General features: G+C 40.8%; 1 protein-coding gene across 6 annotated transcripts in view; it reads left to right on the forward strand.

The window, feature by feature from the left end:
* LOC143020346 (uncharacterized) overlaps positions 1-26,000 on the forward strand; it is a 45,061-nt gene extending 19,061 nt beyond the window's left edge. For all 6 annotated transcript variants that reach the window (XM_076176685.1, XM_076176684.1, XM_076176683.1 and 3 more), the window contains 2 exons: positions 15,533-15,818; positions 21,875-26,000. In XM_076176685.1, the coding sequence (XP_076032800.1) occupies positions 15,533-15,818; positions 21,875-22,338 (750 nt within the window). In that variant the 3' untranslated portion in view covers positions 22,339-26,000. The remainder of the gene's footprint in view (positions 1-15,532; positions 15,819-21,874) is intronic.
* Positions 26,001-27,311: the final 1,311 nt, after the last annotated feature.

The raw sequence follows: 27,311 nt of genomic DNA on the forward strand, positions 1-27,311 counted from the left end.
GGTCAGGTGCACTGGCTCACCAGCACCAAGCTTCGTCTCGGGCCGAATCACGTGGTCGACGTCCGCGCCGACAGCCCTCCAAGTCTCGTCACGTGACCCACGTGACAACCTCTTTTACTAGTCTTTCTTCACTCATTCTTTCCACATGTCCAAACCATCCCGATACTCTTTCATCCACCCTATCTCCCAACTCCCTTTCCACTTCCATTCTCCTCCTCACCTTGGTTTTTACTCACCAGTTATCATACCTAACTTCAAATTCATGTATGGGTCCAACTTTGGCTATATTTCCTTATTCTGCAATTATCACACTTAGATTTGAATTTGTGTATTGTTGTTGTTGTCGTTCCCTAGACTGTCTGTCCGAGCAGTCCCGTCTCCCCAAGGAATGCCACAGTCGAAACTGGGTTTTCCCACAAATCATTTATAGAGTGTATGTTGTGTTGTTTGCGTGCATGATTGTGTATAATGCAGTATGATTGTGTATAATGCAGTCCTGGAGCCGCAGCGTCTACGTCGTGGGATCACCCCCCAACCCCAAGAGTTGGGGGCCAAACGGCAGCAACCAGCCCTGGCCACCGGCTCTACGCAGGTGGCACCGATCCCCAAGAGGAGCTACGACTGCCTTGGGGAGTACCACAATTTGTGTATTGTTTCTAGAATGGGCTATATTCCCCTCTAAAACATTCCAAGTATTTAGACATCTGTATGGAAAATGATTTCTTCACATCCTTTAGACATTAATTAATCTTTCTGAATTTGTTTTCATGACATCATAAAACCCTCCCATCCTTAATCAAGAGATAATTTCTGTCACTGAAGTTTACCCCCCATTAGTGACCAAAACACTGTAATCAAGTCACCTATTTAATTTTAGTCTTTCAATGTTGACAAAATATTTTTAATTTCTCCATGTATAAGGGAGGTAGCCAAGTCCAAAGGCACATTGGTATAGTGTGAGGAGCTAAGATAAGTAGGAGGAAAGGGTGGCGACCTCCCTTATAAAGGGGAAAAAGCCATGTTATATAGAAAGATAGCATATCTGCTAGGCAGGAATCCAGTTAGGTGGCTGCCCTTTGTATTCTCTCAGTCTTGCTTATATCAATCACTTTGTGGGGACTATATAACTGATGCATTCTAATCTTGGATAGATTAGGGTTTCTGAATTTTCTCATTCATATAGTGAAAAGCCAATTTAATCTTCTGCAACTATATATATGTTTCTCCCACATATTTAGGACAGGTAGAGGTTGTGTAGATCAGATCTTTGTGGTAAGACAAATATGTGAGAAAGCTATAGGAAAGGGGAAGGATGTTTTTTGGGCTTTTATGGATCTGGAAAAGGCTTATGATAGGGTAGACAGAAAGGCACTGTGGGAGGTTATGCAGATATACGGGATAGGAGGAAAGCTTCTGGGAGCTGTCAAGAATTTTTATGAGAATAGTAGAGCTTGTGTCAGGATTAGAAATGGAGTGAGTGAGTGGTTCGAGGTAAAGGTGGGACTTCGTCAAGGATGCGTTATGTCGCCCTGGCTGTTCAACTTGTACATGGATGGGGTGGTGCGAGAGATAAATGCAAGGGTAGTGGGTCAGGGATTGGAGATGGTTAAAGAAAATGGAGAAAAGTGGGAGGTGAGCCAGCTGTTGACGACACTGCGCTTGTGGCAGGATCGGAGGAGGGATTGAGGAAGATGGTGGCAGAGTTCAGGAGAGTATGTGATAGAAGAAAGCTAAAGATAAATGTGGGTAAAAGTAAGGTGATGAGATGTACAAGGGGTGAAAGTGGCAGTAGACTGGAAGTGAGCATTAAGGGAGAGCGACTGGAGGAAGTGGATAGTTTTAGATACTTGGGTGCAAATGTGGCAGGAAAAGGTGGAGTGAAGGTGGAGGTAGAATGTAGATTGAGAGAAGCGAGTAAATGCCTTGGTGGATTAAAGAGTGTAATGAGGAATAGACATTTGGGAATGGATGGTAAGAGGAGACTGTATGAAGGAGTGATTGTGCCAACAGCACTGTATGGGGCAGAAAGATGGAACATAAGAGAAGAAGAGAGAAGGAGTTTGAATGTGTTTGAGATGAGGTGTCTGAGATGAGGTATCTGAGAAGTATGATGGGGGTTACTAGGCTAGATAGAGTGAGAAGTGAGGAGGAGAACAAGGGTGGAAAGGGAGTTGGGAGATAGGGTTGATGAAAGAATATTAGGATGGTTTTTACACATGGAAAGAATGAGTGAAGAAAGACTAGTAAAAGAGGTATGGAAGGCAGATATGGAGGGAGTGAACATGAGGGGACATCCTAGGATGAGGTTTATGGATGGGGGTGAAGGGGGCTTTGGGGAAGAGGGGAATGTCTGTTGAGGAAGGACGGGAGAGGATAGAAGACGGGTGAATGGAGAATGGCTGTATATGGATGATATTGTGATTGCATGAGGTGGAATGGGCAGGGGGATGGGGGGTGAGGTAGTATGTATGAGCAAAATTTGACGCAGCCTGAAGGGATTTCTCCCCGTCTTCTTCTTTTATGCATGGGGGGACGGAGAGGGGGGGGTCGCCAATTTAATGAAGCAGCCTTGCTGTGGATGTGCTGTGTCTTGCGACACTGCTTCTGACCCAGGGCAGTGGACAAGGTGCAGGGATGACCCGTCATCCAGGAGGTGCTAAGGTAAGAGGGAGGGTGGAGGGGTGTGGAGTGTATTCAGGGATGAAATGGGTAGAAATGTTTTTATGCCTTTTCCTTTTTGGCTACCTCCCTTGTAAGGGGGGAAAAAGCCTTGGTATATGTACAATGGCCGCGAAAAGTTTGGGCGCAAAATTATAGGCTCCCCAACTTTCAGCTAAACTCAAAACATGCGAAAAATACAACTTTCCGCCCAAACTTTTCGTTATTTTTCAATGCTAGCGTTTGTACCCGTATTTAGCCGAGACAATACGCACTACTTAGCAACTCTGTTTAGGCGCACTCGATGTCACGTGGAGTCAGTTTCTAAACATCTCTCACGGGGAGTAGTCTTTTTTTTGCGGTGGTCTCTGTTTTTGTGCCTTGATATCTCCGTAATGGGAAGTGGTAAAGAGCTGGGAAGAGACACAGTTGTTACAATCATAACCCTCTATAAGGAGGGTTATAAGTGTAAAGATATTGCTACTCGTGTGGGAATTGGAGTGCGTCAAGTGCAAAAGTAGACCAAGAAATTTCGAGACGGAGGAAGTAACATCATTCCTACTCCAAAGCATCGCTCTGGTCGGCCAAGGAAGATATCAAATTGTACTTCTACGGTTATTAGGAGGCAGTTAGATAAAGATCCAACGCTCACAGCTCGAAAACTGAAAGAAAATAACCCTGCACTGCTGCATGATGTGTCTGTAAGATGTATTTCTGATCATTTAGCCAAAGATTTACAATACCGTAGTTGCTGTGCTAAAGTTCTTCCCCTCCAAAGTGCAAAAAACATACGTGATCGCATAGCATTTTGCAAGAAATATAAGGACTGGTCCTTAGAAGACTGGGAATGAGTATTGTGGAGTGATGAGTCAACGTTTGTGGTGTCGTCGGGCTGCAGGTCGAAGCGTGTGAGGCGCCCCAGGGGGTCTGACCCTAATGACCCTCGCTATACAGCTAAAGTGGTGAAACATGCTGCAAGTGTTATGGTGTGGGGATGCTTTGCATTTGGTGGAGTTGGCAATTTAGTGTTTCTTGCACAAAATGAGTGTGTAAATCAGCACACTTATTTCGAGTTATTGTGTGATAACCTGCCTGAAAGTTTTGAAAAGTGCAATGCTAGTTGGTTTATGCAGGACAGAGCTCCTGCTCACACAGCTCGGTCTGTTACCCAATGGTTAGAAGACTGTGGTGTTGATTACTTCAAAAAATGGCCTGGAAATTCTCCAGACCTAAATCCCATTGAGCACGTATGGCATATAATTAAAAAACAGCTAAGCTAAAAACAGAAATACAGGATATTTGGGATAATATTATTCCTCAACACGTACAAAACCTGGCAAGATGCATCCCGGCACGTTTGGAGAAGGTCATAAAGCTTAAAGGAAAATCGCTTGGTAAATAAGGTATGTAATAAGCCATTTATAGGTCTTTAAATGATTATTTAAATGTCACAAGTGTTTCATTTGTTACGTGCCCAAACTTTTCGCGGCCACTGTATGTGTATGTATGTCTGTTAGAGGTTGTCTTTTGGTAGTACTAAGTCTTTTCCTTTTTTGCTATCATGATGGATTTACTTTGCAAGGAATAGTTCAAAGATGGTCTTTTTGAGCCGCTCATTTTCAATATTTTGCATTTTTTGTACAGTCAAACCTCGGTTATCGAACGCTTCTGTTCTCGACCAAATCGGTTTTCGACCAAAAAGTTCGAGAATTTTACGTCTCAGAACTCGACCAAATTTCGGCTCTCGAACAAACCGAAAGAAGCCGAGCGTACCCGAACGCGGCTCACTCGCGAGCCGAGAGAACTTGAACGCTAAGGACGCTTCCTCCGTAGCGCATTTGCGATCAAAGTTCATTCTGAGCAGACGTGTTCGTTCTTATTTACGTAAATCTGACTTTTTTTCATCTTTGCATCGTGTATTAGCCCCTAATCATGGGTCCAAAGAAAGCAAGTTCAAGTGGTGAAGAAAAGAGGAAAGTAGTGCGCAAAACTATTGAATTTAAAAAAGAATTAATAGCGAAATATGAATCTGGCGTTCGTGTGTCTGCGTTGGCTAAGGAGTCTGGGATGGCGAAATCGACGATAAGCACCATCCTAAAAAATAAAAACCAGGTTAAAGCAAGTGATGTGGCTAAAGGATCAAGTGTTTTTAGCAAACAAAGGCCACAGGTATTGGAGGAAGTGGAGAAACTTTTGCTGATTTTCGTAAATGAGAAACAGTTAGCAGGTGATACTCTTAGTGAAGATGCAATTTGTGCCAAAGCAAGATAATTGTATTAAGATTTGATAAAAAAAAATTAGAAAAAGTTGTTTTTTAGACTTGGAACGGATTAAAATTATTTACATTGATCATAATGGGAAAAATTGTTTCGGTTTTCGAACAAATCGGTTTTCGAACAGCCTTCTCGAACGGATTATGTTCGAAAACCGAGGTTTGACTGTATTGAAAAAAATAATTTTCCTTTCTTGGCTCCGTGCATGTATAGCGTCCATCTTTTTGTAACAACCAACAGACCTCTTCATTTTTCAATTGTATGATCTTTGTATCACCTGCAAGTATGTTAGTATATCTTATTGTACCTTCCTCATGTCATTAACATAGGAAACTCTACTGATCACAGCTTTCCATCCTGATATCTTATTAAGAACATAAGAATGAAGGAGACTGCAAGAGACCATAAGGCCTACACTAGGCAGCTCCGTATCCATCACCACCTGTCATCCCCATCCATAAAGTTGTCTAATCGTTTCTTAAAACAACTGATACTGTAGTTTCAGCACTTACTACATGGTTACTAAGTTTATTCCATTTGTCGGCCACCCTATTAGTAAACCAATTCTTGCCTATTTCCTTCTTAAATCTAATTTTTTTTCCAGTTTCCATCCATTACTACGAGTCCTGCCATGTTGTTTTAATATGATGATCTTGTTTGCATCACCCTTGTTAAAGCCTTTGATACACTTGAACACCTCTATTAGATCATCCCGCACTTATTCTTTACTACTGTCCTCATTTACCTTCTCTATTAACTTGCAAGACTTGCTGATCATTTCATTTCCTGTGGCTTATGACTTAGATTTATTTTTCAATGGATGTTAACCATTTTTCCTATATTGACTCAACCTAGACATATCAATCTGATCAGTTGCATACAAGTTGTTCCCTATAACCATGAAGATAATTTCCCTGGTCTTTTGTATCACATGTTCATGGCATTCCATGAGGTGATTTGGTCTTCTCACCAACCAACAATTATAACACATTTTGTTATATTTACTGCATCTCTGACGAGATTCCTCCCCACCCCACAACAAGAGTTTGGAGTGTGTATTGACTTAGGACTGTATTACATGAATATTTTCGTAATTATACATTAAAGTAAAATATGTTTAACATGGGATAGGGTCCTTGAGACTTCACTTTAAATAATTTTCACACTAAATCTAATTGACAAATTTTGTTAAGGGTGATGCTACTTTTTGCATTGATCAATTTCTTACAGATGGTTTCTTTAGTTCTTACTATTCACTATAGTGGAAGGTCTAAACTTTGTAGAATTTTTGCCTGTAGCTGTTCATAATCTCCAATCTGGATTTCAGCTCAACTGAGCTTTCTTTAGGGAGTGATATTTATGTTATTGATGGCAATATTAAACCATTGATTAAGTTATAATGTGAGTGGGGGGAGCTCATCAGTAAACTGGAAAATATTCATCAATTAATATTAAATTTCCATTTTCTCATACTTCTGCCCCACACTATCCTCATGCTTGGTAGTACTAATAGATCAAATGCTTGTATATTTAATTTTGGATTACGATCTTTAAGGTAAAGGGTCATGATAATATTTATACTTCTGTTTTAATGGAGCCAAGGTAAGAGGGAGGGAAGAGGGTGGATGGGAGTGGAGTATGTAGGGAATTGAATGGGTGGGAGTGGTTTTTATGCATTTGTTTTTTGGCTTGGATGATGTTGTGATAGCATGAGGTAGTATGTGTGAGCAAAATTTGACGCAGCCCGAAGGGATTTCTCCCCGTCCTCTCATTTTATGCAATGGGGGGACGGAGAGTGGGGGTCGCTGATTTAATGAAGCGGCCTTGCTGTGGATGTGCTGTGTCTTGCGACACTGCTTCTGACCCAGGGCAGTGGACAAGGTGCAGGGATGACCCATCATTCAGGAGGTGCTAAGATAAGAGGGAGGGTGGAGGGGTGTGGAGTGTATTCAGGGATGGAATGTGTGGGAATGATTTTATGTCTTTTTCTTTTTGGCTATCTCCCTTGTAAGGGGGAAAAAACCTTGGTATATGTATGTATGTATGTTTTTTGGCTACCTTCCTTGTAAGGGGGAAAAAGCCTTTGGTATATGTATGTATGTATATAGCTGAAGTTTGAAAATGGGAAGCACTGTTCATGCCATGGATAAAGAGGCCAATCTAGAATAGACAAAATAATTTTTTTTAACATTATACAAAAACACATTCATTAAATGACACTTCATAAATTATGGGATGTGAGACTGCTTGTTTATAAGCAACCATGCAAAACTGTGTGTTTACAAACTATCAACTGACTGACTGTATGTCTGAATGTCTTTGTGGCTGGTGATTAGGAGGAAGCAAAGATGCTTGGCAGAGAACAATACATACAGTATACATGAGAAAAAATGTGCCAGTTTTGTTTCTCTTAAAATTGGAATAATTCATTTAGAATTTATTTATGGCACTAAATGTAGGTGCTGTTTAAGATTATTTTAGATTTAGTTGTGATGAATTGACATCACTGTATTGTAATTGGTGAGTATAGTAAATACAGTATATTTATTAATGCATATTACTATATAGTACAGTGCTGAACAATATGCACTTTTTTAATTTTTATGTACTAAAAAACCCTCTGTGAGGGACACAGTCTGAGCCTCCCAATGGGGGGGGGGGTGTGACGTTAAACTATATCACATCACAAAGAAGTAGTGTGGGATGAATGATGGGTATTTACATGTAGTGATCCTGCAAGTTGGGCATTGAAACTGCCCATTATTAAAACCCATCAACCTCCTTACCTCCATCAATGTGTGAAAAGTTGTATTTCCTACACCTTTTTACACATTGAGTGCTGACACCTGGCTGTTGCTTCTCTACCTCTTTTAGGAACCAGTGGCCATTTACAGAATCATGAAAGGCAAGGAAGTCCTGACAGAGAAAACTTATTAAAGAGGCCCTGCAAGATGGATGGTAGATAGAGAATCTTTTTCCATGCTGACCAGTTTTAAAGCCTTTCAAATCTTTTATCTCCATCTAGAGGTGCAACCTCAGAGGACTGGCACTCAGGCTGTGGACTGAGCCTAAGATCACTATCAACTTCATCTGTATTTCATACACCTTTTCACATATGGAGAGCTGACAACCAAGAACTGCTCTTCTGCTCCTGCTACTTTCAGCCAGAAACATAGAAACCGTTTCTCACAAATAAGAACATAAGGACATAAGAATGAAGGAGACTGCAAGAGGCCATAAGGCCTGCACTAGATAGTTCCATGTCCATTACCACCTATCAACCCCATCCATAAAGTTGTCTAACCTTTTATTAAAACAACCATTAGTTTCAGCGCTCACTACGTGGTTACTAAGTCTATTCCATTCGTTGACCACTCCAATGGGAAACCAGTTCTTGCCTATTTCCTTCTGAAATCTAAATTTGTCCAATTCAAATCCATTACTGCGAGTCCTTACCTGTCATCTTCATATGATTACCTTGTCTGCATCCTCCTTGTTAAAGTCCTTATCCACTTGAACACCTCTATTAGATCACCCTGTTGTCTGCATCTTTCCAGAGAGAATAAATTAAGGTGTCTAGATCTGTCCTTGTAAGGTAAATTTTTGAGCCCATGTATCATTTTGGTCATTCTCCTCTGTACTGATTCTACAGTACTACCTCTCATTAATGGACGTTAATTAGCTGTTTTTGTGTTTTTTTCACTGTGTTTGTGGTGCTGTTGTTTAGTGCGTGCAATCACTATGCCATCCAAAAACCACTCCAAATCAACGGATTATTCACATCAACGGACACCATTACCCTCCTTTTAGTCCGTTAATGAGAGGTAGTACTGTAGTGAATTTATATCCATTCTAAAGGACGGAGACTAAAACTGTACCACATAGTCAAGGATGGGTCTAACTGATGCCAGATAGTTTGATACCACATAGTCAAGGATGGGTCTAACTGATGCCAGATAGTTTGATAACTATACTTTCATAACAGTCCTAGCAATGAAACCTAATGCTCTGTTAGCTCTATTTCTGGTGCTTATACACCTTTTCCTGGATTCAAGGTCAGGACTCACTACAACTCCCAAGTCTCTCTCGCACCCAGTTTTCTCTAAAACAGTGTTATCTAAGGTATATCTGCTTTCTGGGTTATGTAAACCTATGTTTAACACACTGCTCTTTGAGATATTGAAGTCCATTTGCCATTTCACCATGTGAACAATTTGTTAAGATCTTCCTGAAGTATTTCGGTGTCATCTGACCTAATTTGGCATCCTATTTTAGTGTTGTCTGCAAACTTACTAAAATTATACTAATCCCATTGTCCAAGTCATTTATATTCATAATGAACAGTAAGGGACCCAAAACCAAGCCCTGGGGAACTCCACTAGTAACACTCCCCATTTGGATTTTACACTGTTTATGGTGACCTGCTGTTTTTTTTCACTGGTCCATGCTCTAATCCACTCAAACACATTTCCTCCTGTGCCATGGGCTTTGTACCCATGCTGGGCGTCAGCAATCAAATTATGTGTCTTGATAAGATCTCTGATTCTATTAGCTATTATTGATTCAAGGATTTTACCTATAACTGATGTAAAATTGATTGGCCTGTAGTTGTGTAGCATACCAGTCCCAAGTTTCTTTCCAGAGAGATCTATGAAAGGGTCTGAGAACATATTACAAGCTACATTGGATCTATGGGTTTCAGTGCTATCATTTCAGTGAACCTCGCCAACTTTTTTCTCTGAGCTTTCATTCCATCCCAGCATGGGGTAAGGTCTTCCTACCTGTTATGAATCCTGTTTCAGGGTCTTGCAGCTCCCTTCACCTCATCTCCTGCCATCGAAGAGGGTGGCAAGATCTTGAAACGGGATGCGGAAGCAGGATGAAGGAAAACCAACTGGTGTCTCACCATCTCCCTGCGGTGCCCCTGTGTTTGACTCCTGTCCAGGAGTTCATGCTGAGAGGTAGTGACCGAGACTGACAGTTTATTCAGTCACTATCAAACTTTCCTCCCACTAACCAACAGTAACTTCATTCTTCCAATTAATGCCACTAAGTCCTCCTGCAATGGTGCAAGATGGTGGGCTCAGGAGGTGATTTCTGGGATCTCTTAGTCTTAACCCACATGGCAGGCAGTGTAGGCCCAGTGGTTGTCCTGTGGTAGGACTAGAGAGCAGCACAGCTTGGCAGCAGCCTGCATGTCTCCTATCCAGGAGTTGTTACTGAGAATGAGGCAGTGACTGAGACTGGCAACTTATTCAATCACTGTCATACTTTTCTTCCACAACTAACTGTAACTTTAATTCATAATGCTGCTAATTCCTCTGGTGATGGTACAAGATGGTGGGGGCAGGAGAAGGTGATTTCTGAAAACCCTTAGTCTTAACCTATGCAGTAGGTAGTGTAGGCCCAAGGACCACAGCTCAGTAACCTTCATGACTGAGCAGCCCTATTCAGGATCTACTCTGACCATTCTACATGGGGAGGGGCTGAGAAAAGATGCTCAAAACATAGCTTCCCAAAAACCCACCCTGGCTGGGGAACTACCCTATTCAAAGTCACCCCTTATGTGGCATAGATAATAGTAATATTAAGAGTGGTAAAAAATAATATTAACAATCATAGCAATAACCAAACAACATCAGGGAGCAACAGCTCTCCCCAAACCTAAGACCCTCTGTTGTACTTCCACCCCACCCTGCAACACACCTCTGTGAATAGAGCAAAGAGCTCCTTGCCAAGAAAAAATACATAATAATAAAAATGAAAAATAAGTAAATAAAATAGAAGAAAATAAAAAAACTCGAGAATATTTGACAATGGTACCACCATTGTAGTTGCCCACTCTTCCCACAAGGAATGATACTCACCATTGTTGACATTAACAAATCCAAACACCACAGATATTGACTGCAATCTTAGTCCCACTAAATGGCATTGCAATATGGAACCTACTCAACCCCACCAGCCACCAACTTGGCCCATACTGACATGAAGTGGACCTTGATGTGGATTGCCCAAAATTCGTGGTCCTGAAATCCACTAACAAAGAATAAAAAATGGTGAGACTTCTCTTTGGGGTATATAAGGAATTTAAAAACAGATTAGAAACCCCTGTAATATATGGCCCCAAGGAGAAACTTTAACAATAAAACTACAATCAAGAACTGGAGATAGTAAGAGTCGAAGCCTTAATCCTGACAGGCACCCTAATCTAAATAAAACCACATAGAACATTTAATATGTGAGTAATCCGTATTCCACTGTGATACCATACAGAGGAAATAATGGAAAGAATTGTAAGATGATCAAAGGTAACAAGAATATATCAGGTAAAGAAAACCCTAAATAATACAAAGAACAATACACCCATGCTAATAGTGACTGTTAGTTAACTTTAACTTCCAAGTTAGCAATTGTGATTACCAAAAGTATGATTCCTGATGGCTGTTATGGGTTACTTGGGAGCCCTGGGTATCCTCCAAGAGACAATGGACTCACTGATTACAAAATAAAGATTTACTATCCACATTCATTCTGTTGCTTCAACTGCCAGTGCTTTGGATGCTTCCATACACCAATTCCTGACCCCATAGAGCATTCACAGTTTGCATAGGAACAACCCTATCCATGCCACATATCCAACAATGAGTTCCCAAGGAAGAGTCCTTGGTATTCATTTCACTATAACAATTGATGATATAGCTAAACAACTGCTCTCCTTTGGTGGGGAGGGGAATGTATATATGAAATGAATAAATAGATAAATGCCAGACTATGTCAATGACCAAACCCTATTCATCAGAACCCACCCTATTCATACCAACCGTTGTCTCCCAAATGCTGTAACTTGAGTAAACTCGTGAGCCAGAAACTATGGATTCCATTTCTTCACTCCAGAATTGGTCACTATACACTTCTGTAGACAAAGCTGCTGCAAAGATACACAGTCAGTACATATAAGAAATGCTTCCCACCCACTGTTGTAACAATCCTTATGTCAGAGGCTGATACTTGTGGACTTACCTGGATTCTTCTCCTTAAATATATACAGTATGCAGTCTCCTAAAACAGCTGTTCCACAAATGTTAGGGAGTAGACAAACCAGTGCTGTGGTACCAATATCAAGCCCCCATTCAGAACAAGCCCATTCCTCTGCTACATCTATAACTTTGGATGTTGGGTGTAAATGCTTCCTCAGCCTGTACCTCCGTTGAGGTGCCTGTGGCAACACTACTAAAAAACTTGAATGCAGAAAGTGGACCCCTCCCCTCCAAGATATACAGATCCCTGACATTACTGAAATATCTCTTATGATAGTAAGAACTTCCCAACAAAATTCAGTCCTCCACACCATTAAAACCTCAACCCATGAATAATTTGTCAAATGCCCATTGGCTGAGGAGGTTAGAACATTGGTACTTACGGCAGAGGTCAAGGTGATGGCATAGTCTGCCACCAGCAAGTTGGACCAAGGGCATGGTTAATTAAATTTCATGCTACAATCCTCTGTAATGGGCACCATCCTAGCCCCCTGATAAGGGGAGTTTGATTCATTAAACCAAATCAATCAATCATCAACTCGCACATAATGCCCATCCTTATGGCAAAAGAATGGCTAACCTGCTATCTACACTGGAAATAGTTGACAAATCCTTTTCATGACAGTGCCCACTGAGCCCTGTGGATACTTCTCCAGCACACTACGGCCTCACCTCAGTCACCATAAAAAAAAAAAAAAAAAAAAAAAAAACACCATCTTAAGTCCTCTGACAGGAATCTCTTTGAACTCCCTCCTATCTACACATTCAACACTGATGGATCCTGCTCTAACCACAGGGTAGATTATGCAGCAATGTCTTCAACTGAAATAAGAGGTAATCTTCTCTTCCATTGTCTCAATCTTCACTGCTGAACTCTGCATCCCTGCCACCCTTCATATTATCCAAAACTACTACTCCATATCCTGTATAATCATATAAGATTCACAAAATACCTGCAGGCAATTTCCAACCTCAAGTCTCGCAACCCTGTGGGCCGCAAAATCTATTCAAGGATCATTCAAACATTCATCCACTTCAAATATGTTTCCTTCTGCATACCATCTCATGTTGACACTCCCAGCAATGATTGAGCTGACAATGAAGTTCAAGATGGCATCCACCCTTTTTGATGTATCCACTCCACCACCAGCAGCAAACTAATTTCCAGTCCTATTCATGATGCTAAACATGTGGCAAAGATATTTGCTGTCAGGTTCTTGGTATGTGGGCTGAAAGTCACATGAGTATTAGATGTGAGAACTGGAATTTTATGGCTCTTCCAGTGGTTTGGCCATTTAGTTTTATTGTTTTTTTATTTTTCCACAGTTGATTTCTGGGAGATAGGGTTGATGAAAGAGTATTAGGATGGTTTGGACACATGGAAAGAATGAGTGAAGAAAGACTAGTAAAAGAGGTGTGGAAGGCAGATGTGGAGAGAGTGAACATGAGGGGACGTCCTAGGATGAGGTGGATGGATGGGGTGAAGGGGGCTTTGGGGAAGAGGGGAATGTCTGTTGAGGAAGGACGGGAGAGGACAGAAGACAGGGTGAATGGAGAATGGTTGTATATGGATGATGATGTGATGCATGAGGTGGAATGGGCGGGGGGATGGGGGGTGAGGTAGTATGTGTGAGCAAAATTTGACGCAGCCCGAAGGGATTTCTCCCCGTCTTCTCCTTTTATGCAATGGGGGGACGGAGAGGGGGGGGTTGCCGATTTAATGAAGCGGCCTTGCTGTGGATGTGCTGTGTCTTGCGACACTGCTTGACCCAGGGCAGTGGACAAGGTGCAGGGATGACCCGTCATCCAGGAGGTGCTAAGATAAGAGGGAGGGTGGAGGGGTGTGGAGTGTATTCAGGGATGGAATGGGTGGAAATGATTTTATGCCTTTTTCTTTTTGGCTACCTCCCATGTAAGGGGGAAAAAGCCTTGGTACAGGTATGTATGTATGTATGTATGATTTCTGGGGTAAGGTTTCCATTCTGTTATCAATCAATCCATTCCCCCTGGTCTCTCCTGCAGAAGACCCATGGCCTCTAAGAAACTGGCAACAGCAGCCGGATGGGACCATAAACTAACTTGAGAAGAGATATTGTTATGTTGCCTGGAGGATAATCAGTATGGGGCATTGTGGTACGAGATGTTCTGTGGCATCTTTGAGTCTGTAACTGAGTTGTAGGATTGGACATGGTGTCAGAGTTTAGGTGTGAGAGGGGAAAGTTGTAAGTAAATGTGGGCAAATTGTGATGGGGTGATAGGGAAGCTTGTTTGAAGACAAATTTAAAATTCAGCCTCAGTACGAGTGACATGTTTGCACGCACATCAGGTTGCCTGATGTATGATGATGCATCACAATACAATTACAAAATATAAAGTTATTGCTGTTATACTTGTTCTCTTTCACCCTAAATAAGTATAACATCACAGAAAATGTGATCAAGATTGTTTTCAGAATATGGGGGTCACTCAATTACTACTACAAAATAAATATAATCAGGAAGCCGACACTGGCATCTTCGTATCCACTCACAGCTCATGACACATATGTAGATGTCATCATATCCAAAAGGCTAAGACTGGAGGAAACAGATAATTGTATTTGGGTTAATATGTAGCAGAGAATGAAGGAATAGGGATGGAAGTGTATTATACAATAAAGGAAGTAGGTAAATATTTGGGGGTAATTAAAACTATTACGAGAAATAAGTATGTGGACGAATGCAAAAAGAAGAGTAAGTGGGAGTAATTGTGCCCATGGTACTGTATGGGACAGAGGATTGGAATTTGAAAGAGGCAGAAAGCAAGAACTGAAATGTGTTTTAGATGAAGTAAGTAAAAGGTAGGGGTTATAAGAATGGAAAATGAGAAATGTGGAAGTGAGGCAGAGCTGGCAGATACAAAGGGTCCTGTGATAGTTTAGAAGTTTAGGTATATGGGAATAATGATTAAAAAAAAAGATAAGCAGAAAGAGTGGAGAGAGAAGTGGACAGAGTGAATTTAGGGGAATTTCAAGATTGAGATACATGGACAGGGTGAAGGGGGTATTGGATGCAAGAGGAATATCTTCAGCAAGAAAGAGTGAGTGCAAAAGGTTACGATGAACAGAGTGGTTGTAAATGGATGAAGAGATGATGTGCCCAGGGGGATGCTCTTCTTTGCTTTGGGTAAGGTAAGAGGTCACCATATAGTGCATTGGTGGAGATGAGCTGTTTCTTGCTCTTGGTCTCTGCTGTAGAAGTGCTGTTTCTTTTGTATTGCTTCTGACTTGCATAGTGTGGCAAGAGATAGGCCACAAGGTGATGGAAGGGACAGTGAATGGGTTTTTGCATGGGGGTGGGGTGAGTGTATTATTTGACTGAGCTTATTACCCCATGTCAGGAGGCAAAAGCCTTTTGGTGTATATATAAATATACAGTATATATGTATACATATACGTGTATATATATATATATATATATAAATAATTGTGTACTTCCAATGCCATATTGATTTGGAAGTATATTATCATTTTGCACTATTTTTCTTTTAATATTTACTTAACGCTATCTTCCTTGCCCACAGTACTTGGGAACAGAAACTAGACAAAGACGAAGAAGACGTACCACAGATGAGGAAAACCCCACTGTAAATCGCAGTTTGCAGGAGGAGCCATTGGATCTAACTGCTCCTCCTGTTTTACCTCCACTTGGTGAGGGATATGAGGATAGGCTTTCAGATATCCAGAACTTGTTGTTTGGAGACTTACTACCCTCGACACAAGACTTCTCAGTTCTAGATTTCGATGTCACTGAAAACAGAAGGTCGCCTTCACCTCGATTAAGGATTTGGGCCCAGCCATGGCTACAAGGTGGGTTACAAACTTGGAAGGCATGTTATTGTCAAGGATGAACACATGAAGAGTAAAATTTTTGTGAAGGGAAGAACATCTAAATATTTGAGCTGTCAGTTATCTAGATTACATCATTTGGGAAAATGTAAAACTAATGTGTTTATTAACTAATTTATTTATTTTTCTAAATACAATTTTATTATTGTTGATTTATTCCTAGGACAGAAATGATGGCAAACCTACCCCCCCCCAACTCCCGCTCAGATTTCCAGGTCCTCTGTTTCCACTAATAATGGGGAGTCCTTAAGACAGGACATGCATGGGAGCTCATGCAGTGTGGCTACTAATGAAAAAGCCACATCTCTCTCTCTCTCTCTCTCTCTCTCTCTCTCTCTCTGGGGTATTGGCTGTATGTTATTGTGGGCTTAAAAGCTGCTAAGTAGCATGCAGCTGATACTTTAGGGCCTAAATGGGGTGCCCCTACAGAACAGAGCCACACATTTTGTCTGTGGTAGAGAATATCTCTATTCATAGAGAAATGATACTTTATTATACTGTGACTGTCCCTTTGTAATGGGTCCCCTCATTCTTGTTACTGTCCTGTACCATTTATCTGAATATTCTTTTCACATTTTGCCAAACCCTGTGATGGGAGAAAAGAATACTGCCACCAAGTCTCTCCACTTGAGTTGTATGAGATGACAAAAATGGGACAAGGATAGGACTAGGCATCCTTCTTCCTGTAGCCCCAAAGGGGACATTCCTAAATAAAGTAAAGGCATAAGAGAGTCTGGGAGGAGTTTTCCAACCAGAACCCTAAGGTTTGGGTCTTTTAATGTGCATGGATGTGATACATATGTGAGTAAAAGGGAAGAGATGGGCAGTATGTTTGTGAGAAGAAAGATGGATGTGTTGGCATTGTGTGAAACTAAGTTGAAAGGGAGGGGCAAGTGTGAGTTTGGGAGTGTAGTTGGAAGGATCTCAGGAGTGAAGGGAGGATGAGGGAGAAGAGGGGTGGCTATAATAGTAAGTGAAGAGATGGGTAAGTGTGTGGTGGAGTGGAAGGAGGTTTCAAGGTTAATGTGGATGAAGGTGAAACTGGGAAGGGAGATGTGGGTTTTTAAGTGTATATGGGCCTGGTAGTGAAAAGAGTGTATAGGAAAGGGAGGGTTTTTGGATAGATTTAAATGAGTGCATAGAGGGATTAGAGAGAAATGTCAATGTAGTGGTATTGGGTAGGAAATGAACCAATAGATGGAGTGGTTGGTAAGTGTGGAGTTCCAGGAAAAATTGTAGTGGAGAGTTGATGGTGGAGATGTGTCTAGAGAGTTGATAGCAAATACAGTGTTTAGGAAGTCAAACATAACTACACATGGGAGAGGGTGGTGAATGGAAGGGTGGTAGATAGAGCATTAATGGTCTATATAGTGGTAACCAGGAGTATAGTAGGAAGAGTTAAGGATGTACGTTCTTAGGGGAGTGGGGGAATATCAGATAATTTTTTGGTGGAAGGTAAATTGAGAGTGGAGGATAGATGGAAAAAGAGGAAAAGGACAGAAGGTAGGGAGGTGCTTAAAGTGAATTGCTTAAATGAGAAAGAAGTACAAGAAGCTGTGAGAGGAGTGGGAGGGAGTGAAGGATAGAGTAGAATTAGGAGTAGAGGAGGAATGGGGATGGTTCAAGGAGGGAGTCACAAGGTGTGCAAAGATGGTGTATGGAACAAGGAGGACAGGAGGAAATAGAAGGAAGGGTAGTGAGTGATGGGATGAGGAAGCAAAGAAGGTTGTAGAAGAGAAGAAGCAAGCTTTCACAGATTGGTTACAAAATAGGACAAGAGAATCATATGAGAGGTCAAAGAAAAGAGAAGTAGAGCACAAGATAGAGGAGGCCAAGAGGAGAGCAAATGTGAAATGGTGTAAAAGTGTGACATAAAATTTTGAAAGTAATAAAAAGATATTCGGGAAAGAAATTAAGAGATGAAGGGGAGGCAAATCAAGAACAGAAGAAAAGGTAAAAGGTGCAGATGGAGAGATGATAATGGAGGAGAAGGCAGTAAGGAAGATGGACATTATTTTAGAAAGTTTCTAAATGTGGAGGAGGATAGGGAGGGAAAGGTAGTTGCAGTGGGAAGCACTAAGAAAATGACAGTGATGAGTGAGGAAAATGGAGGAGAAATTAGGAAAGATGAGGTGAAGGCAGTTGTTAAGATGATGAAAGCAGGCAAGGCACCTAAGTTGGGTGGGTGTCATACAAAATGTCTTAAAAAATGGAGATACAGTGATGGACTGGCTGGTGAGGTTATTTAATGTTTGTTGGAGAGAGGGTAGAGTGTCAGAGGACTGGAGGTGCCTGTATAGGTCCACTTTACAAGGGAAAAGGGGACAAGTGTGAATGTAGTAGTTTCAGAGGGATCAGTTCGTTAAGTGTAGTTGGGGAGGCTTATGGGAAGGTCTTGATTGAGTGGTTTAGGAGAGGAACAGAGGGAGTAATTGGTTGGGAACAATGTGGGTTTAAGACAGGTAGGGGTTGTGTGGAACAGATTTTTGTGGTAAGACAGATATGTGAGAAAGCCATAGGAAAAAGTAAGGATGTGTTTTGGGCCTTTATGAATTTGGAAAAGGGTTATGACAGGATAGACAGGAAGGTACTGTGGGAGGTATTACAGATATATGGGATAGGAGGAAATCTTTTAAGAGCAGTCAAGAATTTTAACAAGAATAGTATAACTTGAGTTAAAATCAGAAATGGAGAGAGCAAGTGGTTCGAGGTAAATGTGGGACTTCGTCAGGGATGTGTTATGTTGCCTTGGCTGTTCAATTTATATGTGGTAGTGGTGCGAGAGGTGAATGCAAGGGTAGTGGGTCAGGGATTGGAGATGGTTAAAGAAAATGAAGGAAAGTGGGAAATAAGCCAGTTGTTTGCTGATGACACTGCACTTGTAGCAGGATTAGAGGGATTGAGGAAGTTAGTGACAGAATTTGGGAAAGTGTGTGAAAGAAGTTGAAGATAAATGTGGATAAAAGTAAGGTGATGAGATGTACAAGGGGTGAAAGTGGCAGCAGACTGGAAGTGAGTATTAAGGGAGAGAGACTGGAGGAAGTGGATATTTTTAGATACTTGGGTGCGAATGTGGCAGGAAAGGGAGGAGTGGAGGTGGAGGTAGAATGTAGATTGAGAGAAGCGAGTAAATGCCTTGGTGGATTAAAAAGTGTAATTAGATATAGACATTTGGGAATGGATGCTAAGAGGAGATTGTATGAAGGAGTGATTGTGCTGACAGCACTGTATGGGGCAGAAACATGGAACATAAGAGAGGAAGAGAGAGAAGGAGTTTGAATGTGTTTGAGATGAGGTGTCTGAGAAGTATGATAGGGGTTACTAGGCTAGATGGAGTGAGAAATGAGGAGGTGAGGAGGAGAACAGGGGTAGAAAGGGAGTTGGGAGATAGGGTGGATGAAAGAGTATTGGGATGGTTTTTACACATGGAAAGAATGAGTGAAGACTAGTAAAAGAGGTGTGGAGGCAGATGTGGAAGGAGTGAACATTAGGGGGCGACCTAGGATGAGATGGATGGATGTGGTTAAAGGGGCTTTGGGAAAGAGGGGAATGTCTGAGGAAAGACGGGTGAATGGAGAATAGTTGTATATGGATGATGCTGTGATGCATGAGGTGGAATGGGTGGGAGATGTGGGGTGAGGGAGTATGTGTGATGTGTGAGAAAAATTTTGATGCAGCCCAAAAGGATTTCTCCCAGTCTTCTCCTTTTCTGCATGAGGGGATGGAGAGGGGGAGGGGGGGGTCACTGATTTAATGAAGCGGCCTTGCTGTGGACGTGCTGTGTCTTGCGACGCTGCTTCTTACCCAGGGCAGTGGACAGGATGCAGGGATGACCCATCATCCAGGAGGTGCCAAGATAAGAGGATGGGAAGAGGGTGGAGGGGAGTGGAGTGTGATAGGGATGGAATGGATGGGAGTTTTTTATGCCTTTGTTTTTTGGCTACCTTCCTTATAAGGGGGAAAAAGGCCTTTGGTATGTATGTATGTATAACTTTGCAAAGTCTAACAGCTTTCTGCTGTACAAATACAAGGTAAGCTCCTTTCAAACTTTGGAGGGTTGCCAGAAAGATTTTCTATATACATATATGCAGTTGCCATATCACAGAAATGGAAAGAAGTTTCTTCACATCAACTTGAGTAAAAGTGAGAGGTGCCGGTAGATGACTTGACCTAAGACACAGAGCATCTATTTTTCCCCAGGGAGATCATGATGCAATGGGAGTTCACTTTTATAGCATATGTGTGCATGCACACATGTGCACGCTAAGCATTGAAGGGAGATGACAGCCACGCTGAATATTGGAGATGATACCAGTGAAAGGAGATGATAACAGGTCATGTGCCACAAATTTGATCTGTTTCTATTCAAGGTTAATAGATATAATGCAAGAAAGGGACGGATGCTTTCCTGGACTTACAAAAGACGTTTGATAAAGTACCACACAAAAAATTAAGAAAACTCAAAACAACAGGAGGGATACAAGGAAAACGATTGAAATGGATGGAAGATTTCTTGCATGGAAGAAAAATGAGTGGTGCTCAGAGATAAAAATTCTATTTGGGAAGAAATGATGAGTGTAGTCCCACAGGGTTCAGTACTGGCTCCGGTAATGTTTACTATATATGTAAATGACATGGATGAAGGTGTAGAATGTTACATGAACTTTTGTAGATGATACAAAACTACTAAAAGTAAGTACAGAAAAAGATTGTGAATCGCAACAGAGGGATCTGAACAAGGTCTGGAAATGGAGTCAGAAGTGGGAAGTGGACTTCAACATTAAGAAATATAGTATAATGGAATTTGGAAAAAGTGAAAAAAAGAATATCAGGACAATATAAAATCGGTGCAAAGGAAGTAAAGAAAGTTGGTTCTGAAAAGGACCTAGGAGTAAGCATCATCAAAGACATGATGTCAGACAAGCAGATAAACAAAATAGTTGGAGAAGCCTGTAATTTGTTCAGATCAATAAAGGTGTCTTTTAATTACTTGGGTGAGGAAATGGTAAAGAAAATACTAGTAACACTGATAAGACCAAGATTGGAGTACGCAGCGACACTGGACACCCAGTACAAAATAAGAATACAAGGAAAATAGAAAGAATCCAAAGAGTAACTACAAAGATGGCCCCAACACTTTCAAAATGACATATGAGCAAAGATTGTCTAAATTGGAACTACCAGCCCTGGAACAAAGAAGAGAAAGAGGTGATTTGTTGGCCATTTACAGAATTATGAAAGGCATGGAAGTCCTTGATAGAGAAGACTTATTAAATTGGGACAAGAAAAACAAGGGGGCATGAAAAGAGAACTTGAGCATTCCACACAGAGTGGTGGATGTCTGGAACAAATTGGACAAAAGAATAGTGTGTGTGAACACCATACATGAATTTAAGAACAAACTAGATGTTGCAAGATACAAAGATGGATCACCATGAGCATAGCTCCTCTTCCCATAGAATACAACTAGGTAAATACACACTAAATTGGGATAAGAGAAATACAAAGGGACATGATAGGAAACTCAAAAAGGATAGTTGGTACTTATAGAAGAGACCTGGAAAAAAAACAGTATTCCACACAGAGTGGTGGATATCTGGAACAAACTGGATAAAACAATAGTGTGTGCAAAAACTATACACGAATTTAAGAACAAACTAGACACTGCAAGATACTAAGATGCACCACAAGCATGTCTGCCCTTCCCGTAAGATACAACTATGTAAGTACAACTAGATAATACATGCACACACACATATATGTATATATTTTTTACTCAAGTTCTCTTGTAGAAAAATTACCACAGCTACTGTTTATGTTCATAAATCATTTATTAAAGAACTTTTGTGCTACTGTCTGGAAAGAATGTAGGTCATTGTATTATAAGGTGCTCTGTGTATTCCTTTAGGTGTTTCCATTCAGGTATTATACTGAAAAAGAATCATTACATTTATTTTTTTTTATTTTTTATTTTTTTTTCAAGAACATGATTTAATTATAACTTTCTTTTTTGACAGCACACAGAAATCATCCTCGTTCCCGTTCCCCTAGTACTACCCCATCAGAAATACCTCAAGAACTTCTCAATGATATTGAAGATTTACGACAAGAAACAGCACAGAGAGCACAGGAGACTCAACAAATTCCTGCAGCTAATGTTACAGCAAATCCTCATACACACGCCACCCCACCTATCACACTGAACCACAATGTGGCCAGGCCTCTCAATCCTGTTAGGGCATCATCACCTATTGAAGAACCTGATAGTCCACCAGCAGTCAGTGGACAGCCCACCATTACCTGTCCTGTATGCTTTGATTCATTAGCTACTATACAAACATCGCAGCGAACACTGTGCTCAACTGTTTGTGGTCATGTGTTTTGTTCTGTATGTATTGAGGAGACTGTGAAGCGCAGAAAGCAGTGTCCAACCTGTCGAAAGAAACTAAATAAGAGGCAATATCACACCTTGTACATATGAATTATTCTTTTCACAGGATTGATCCATCTTATGCTGATTGCAGAAAAGTAAAGCCACTTGTAAGTCTTGTAGTATATTTGCAGTGATGTTGGGAGGATGTGCAAGTGGACTTGGAAAATAAATGTTGTTTTGTGGTGAATCAAATTAAGTAAGGAAATGGTATGGAAAATATTGTTGGAGGACTGAAATCTAGATGTGATGGAGCAGGAGTGTATATTTGTTGCTGATATGTCATTTGAATGAGTGAAAAAAGAACTAGAAATTGTACAAAGCTCAAGGACACTGACAGTGACAAAGAAAAAGGGCAAGTTGTGGGAATGTGTGTGACAAGTTGGTTTACAAGGAAGGCAAATGTGATTAGTGATGTGGAGCTGTTAAAGGCAAACCAACTGATAATATGTACTACAAAGGGAATTCCATATACTTGCACTTGAGGAACCTCAGTTGTAATGCCATGGAAGCTTCAGTTCCAGAAGTAAATGTTTTAATGAAGGCGTATGTGTACTCTGATAAGGCCAATAATGACAAGAGCTGGTTTGGACTAGCAGTCTTTGGGAAATGTTTACTGGTGGTTGTTCAAGTCAGTTCTCTTGCATACTTAAGGCATGTAGATAGCAAAGGTGTACTCTTAAACATATTGTCTGTGATATGTGTGCAAGACTTACTATGGAGACACTGAAATCAGGATGGACTTAATCTAAGAGGACCAATGATGGGAATGTACAAGTGGGGTCCTGCAAGACAAATGTCAGAGGGAATTTTCTCCCTTCTGCCCAGCTTCAGAACTCGTCAACACCGCCAACTTCATCTCTAGGTGCAGCCCCGGAGCTGGTACATGGTCTCCAGATTGGGCCCAACGTATTTTAACTTTGTTTTTCCTTCACATTTTCACAGTAGAACTGACAACTGGCAACTGCTCCAATCCTATTCCATATTTGTGATATGGAACCAGATCCATACTAATAAAAACACAGGTAAAAGTCCATTATTTCTTCACAGGGATATTTTGAGGATGGCCTAAGGTCTTGGTGGTTACTGTGGGTCTACAGGTTTTAAGACTGTGAAACTTGAGGTAGCAGTTATTATTATCATTATTATTATTATCATTATTATTATTATCATTATTATTATCATCGTCATTATTATTAATAGTAGGAAGTGAGTATTTAGGGAGACAGACTGGAGGAAGTGGATAGCTTTATATACTTGGGTGCAAATGTGGCAGGAAAGGGAGGAGTAAAGGTGGAGGTAAAATGTAGATTGAGAGAAGCAAGTAAATGCCTTGGGGGATTAAAAAGTGTAATGAGAAATAGACATTTGAGAGTGGATGCTAAGAGGAAATTGTATGAAGGAATAATTGTGCCAACAGCACTGTATGGGGCAGGAACATGGAACACGAGAGAGGAAGAGAGGAGTTTGAATGTATTTGAGATGAAAGGCCTGAGAAGTATGATAGGGGTTACTAGGCTGGATTGAGTGAGAACAAGGAGGTGAGGAGGAGAATGGGGGTGGAAAGGGAGTTGGGAGATAGGGTTGATGAAAGAGTGTTGGGATAGTAGGAGACATGGAAAGAATAAGTGAAGAAAGATTAGTAAAAGAGGTGTGGAAGGCAGAGATGGAAGGAGTGAACATGAGGGGGCAACCAAGGATGAGATGGATGGGGTAAATGGGGCATTGGGAAAGAGGGGAATGTCCATTGAGGAAGGAATGGAGAAGAGAGAACATAGGGCGAGTGGAGAATGGTTGTGTATGGATGATGCTGTGATGTATAGAAGGGAGTGGGTGGGGGTAGGGGGGTGAGGGAATGTGTGTGAATGATATTTTGATGCAGCATGAAGGGATTTCTCCCTACCCATTTTCTGCATGAGGGGATGGAGAGGGTGGGTTGCTGATTAAATGAAGCAGCCTTGCTCTGGATGTGCTGTGTCTTGCTGCATTGCTTCTGACCCAGGGCAGAGATGCAGAGATGACCTGTCATCCAAGAGGTGCTAAGATAAGGAGGAGGAATGGGAGGGAAGTATATGGGGATTTTATGCCTTTGTTTTTTGACAACTTCCCTTGTAAGTGGGGAAAAGCCGTTGGTATGTGTATATGTATTATTATTATTGTCATTATCATCATTATCATTATTATTGATATTTTTATTATCATTATTATTATTATTATTATAATAACCAGGATTAGTCACCTGATGGGGTATTTATCACTAGTGTGGGATTGATTACCCTGATACTGGTGTGGAATATAGTAACCTTCCACTTGAAAATGAAACAAAGATTAATCTTTAGTAAAGGAAGGTTTTTAGTGCAAAGAAAATTGCAAGAGGTAATCACTGCAGTGTCCTGCATTTTGTGAAATGGATTCTTCAGCTTTGACATTGACTCTGGAAGGGGTCGACCAAAATTGCTCTACATTGTATAAAACTAGTTTAGGTTATTTGCTATGCACAAGATCTTTGCTGCCAGTGCAGAGATATGATGGTCTTCGGTCCTCTGACTGAAAGGAGAGCTGAGAAATTGCCAGGGGGAGATAGAATGGATTGAAAGTATTCTGTGGAGATAGTGTAGAGTATATTCTTGTTTTATGCTACAGAGACTAATTGGATACCACGATTTAAGATTGAATGCAGAGGTAATTTTTAAAGTATTAAAAGAAGACATGATATATTTAAGACTAATTCCTTGTCAAAACTTATTTATTTATTTATTTTTTATTTCATAGAACTGGTGATGGGTACCTTCAGTTGGTGGTAATGCAAGATGGGCTTCAAAGAGAATCCTCCCTCTCATCCATCTTCAAAACCTGTCAACACCCTCTTGTCCAACTGAAGATTTCTGTCAATTTAAGTTGTATATCCTCCATCTTTTGACATGAAGAGAGTTTACAACCAGTGACTGCTCTCTTCTTCCTACAAAAGCGGGTCACTATGAGCATAGCTCTCTTCCCATAAAATACAACTTAGTAAATACATTAATACAGAGCAGACAACAGTTCAAAGTTTCTTTTCCAAGAGATCTATGGGAGGGCCTGAGGACCATTGCCAGCCAGCGCAGGGCTGCTGTAACTTTCCAGTCCGTGAAACTTGAGGCAACAATTATTATTGTTAAAGATTCCATACATACAAATTGTTCAAAGGTTACCAAGTTTTGTCTCAAGTTATTCAAATGCAGATTCCAAAATAAATACCTTTTCTTATAGTAATTTTTTTATGCATAGCAGCAAAATCTATATTAAAGTACAAATAGGAATGGCAGATAACAAAAACCAAAATTCCAGGCTCATTGGAGACGTGAATTAGCACGACCCTGGTGGCTTCTTCATGCAAGGACATGAATATTGGCATGGCACATACAGTTCGCAAAAAAATATTGATACACCAGGTCCAGTGGAATGGTAGAAGAAATGATTCCAGACATGATTATGTAAGGTCCAAAGGGTACGTTTTAAGTCTTCATTTAAGTGTTCATACGTTTTTGTACACCTGGTGTTTTAGCATTTTTATGTTGACTGTACCTTGTCACTTCAGACAACAGGTGGTTCTTGTCATATTGAGAAGGTTTGTCAAACGTTTTATGAACAAAGCAGGAATTCTAATGTTGAAAGAATAAAGCCACGTAAGGAGACTGTATTTCTTTGCATTAATAAATGTTTATTTGATTTTATCATGTATGTTTTTCTCAAATTTTCTCTTTATATTATCTCTGCAACAAGTCATAAGGTATAGAATATTTGAAGTCTAGAATAAAATTAGTTTCTTGTTCTCTGCTTTATTCGGCGAGTAATGGTGTACCCCTTTTATATGCTAACACAGACCTTTACTCTGAGTGGAATGAAAAGTGGTATGAGAAGTGGGTACTTGAATAGATATTTGGAGATTAAGTGCAGTGAGAAGGTTGTATGAAGGGGTGATTCACCACAGTTTTGCATCACATGTTGGACTCATGATTGACAGATATTACCCTCCTGGATGAGAGCTCAGAGTTCATGTATGGCCTAATCTATGGGATGTTGTGACCTTTAGGCACAACCCCCCCAAGCTCTTTGCCCACCAGTGGTTATACCCACAGTGTTCTCTAGAGCAAAGTTGCAATGTAAGGAAATTAGAGAAGAGATTGAATGCCTCTGAAATGAAGTGTTTGAGAGGTACAGAAATATATTCATACAGGGAAGATCGTATTCACCATTCACCATGGTCTTGGATCATGTGTTGGACTTATGATCAACAGTTATTAACCTCCCCAGATGAGAGCTCAGAGCTCGTATGACTGATCTATGGGTAATACTGACCTTACACGCACACCCAACTCTCTGCCCACGAGAGTTGGAGTAACACCCTGCAGCGCAGCGATATTGAAATTATTTCAGCCCTGGGCGGGATTCAAACCCAGACTTGCCATAGTGGCAGGCAAGACCTCTAACCACAATGCCACGAGGTGTGTGAGAATGTGTTTGAAGGGGTAATTGTGCCGATGGTGCTGGATGGGGCAGGCTCGGAATTTAAGGGTAAGAGGAGAGTCTGAGGCAGCTAGTGATGAAGTTTGGGAAGGTATGTAATAGGATGAAATTGAAAGTAATTGTGAATAAGAGCAAGGTAATGATGTACAAGGGTTGAGAGTGACATTAAGCTGATGAGAACTACCCTCAAATATGCTTACGCAAGACTGTCACAAAAAAAATAAACGATACCAAATAAAGCACTGAGATTAATAAAAGTATGCACCAAAACCACCCCAATTTGACACCTGCAATGGAACCAAAATCCTACCCATAAAACATAACATGAAATGATAGCTACCCAGTTCTTTGCTAAAGCCCTAAACACTACACATCCATCTCACTACATCACTCACGTACCACCAGCAGAACATTAGAAAAATACCAGCAGCATAATACTTAAATGTGTATATAACAGCCTGCCACATGCACCAGACAATGCATCCACACAAACACATTCACACTCCAACCATGAGACA

Source organism: Oratosquilla oratoria, chromosome 39 (assembly GCF_046742065.1).
Source record: "Oratosquilla oratoria isolate Oo_2021 chromosome 39, ASM4674206v1, whole genome shotgun sequence".
In the NCBI taxonomy this organism is placed as follows: domain Eukaryota; kingdom Metazoa; phylum Arthropoda; class Malacostraca; order Stomatopoda; family Squillidae; genus Oratosquilla; species Oratosquilla oratoria.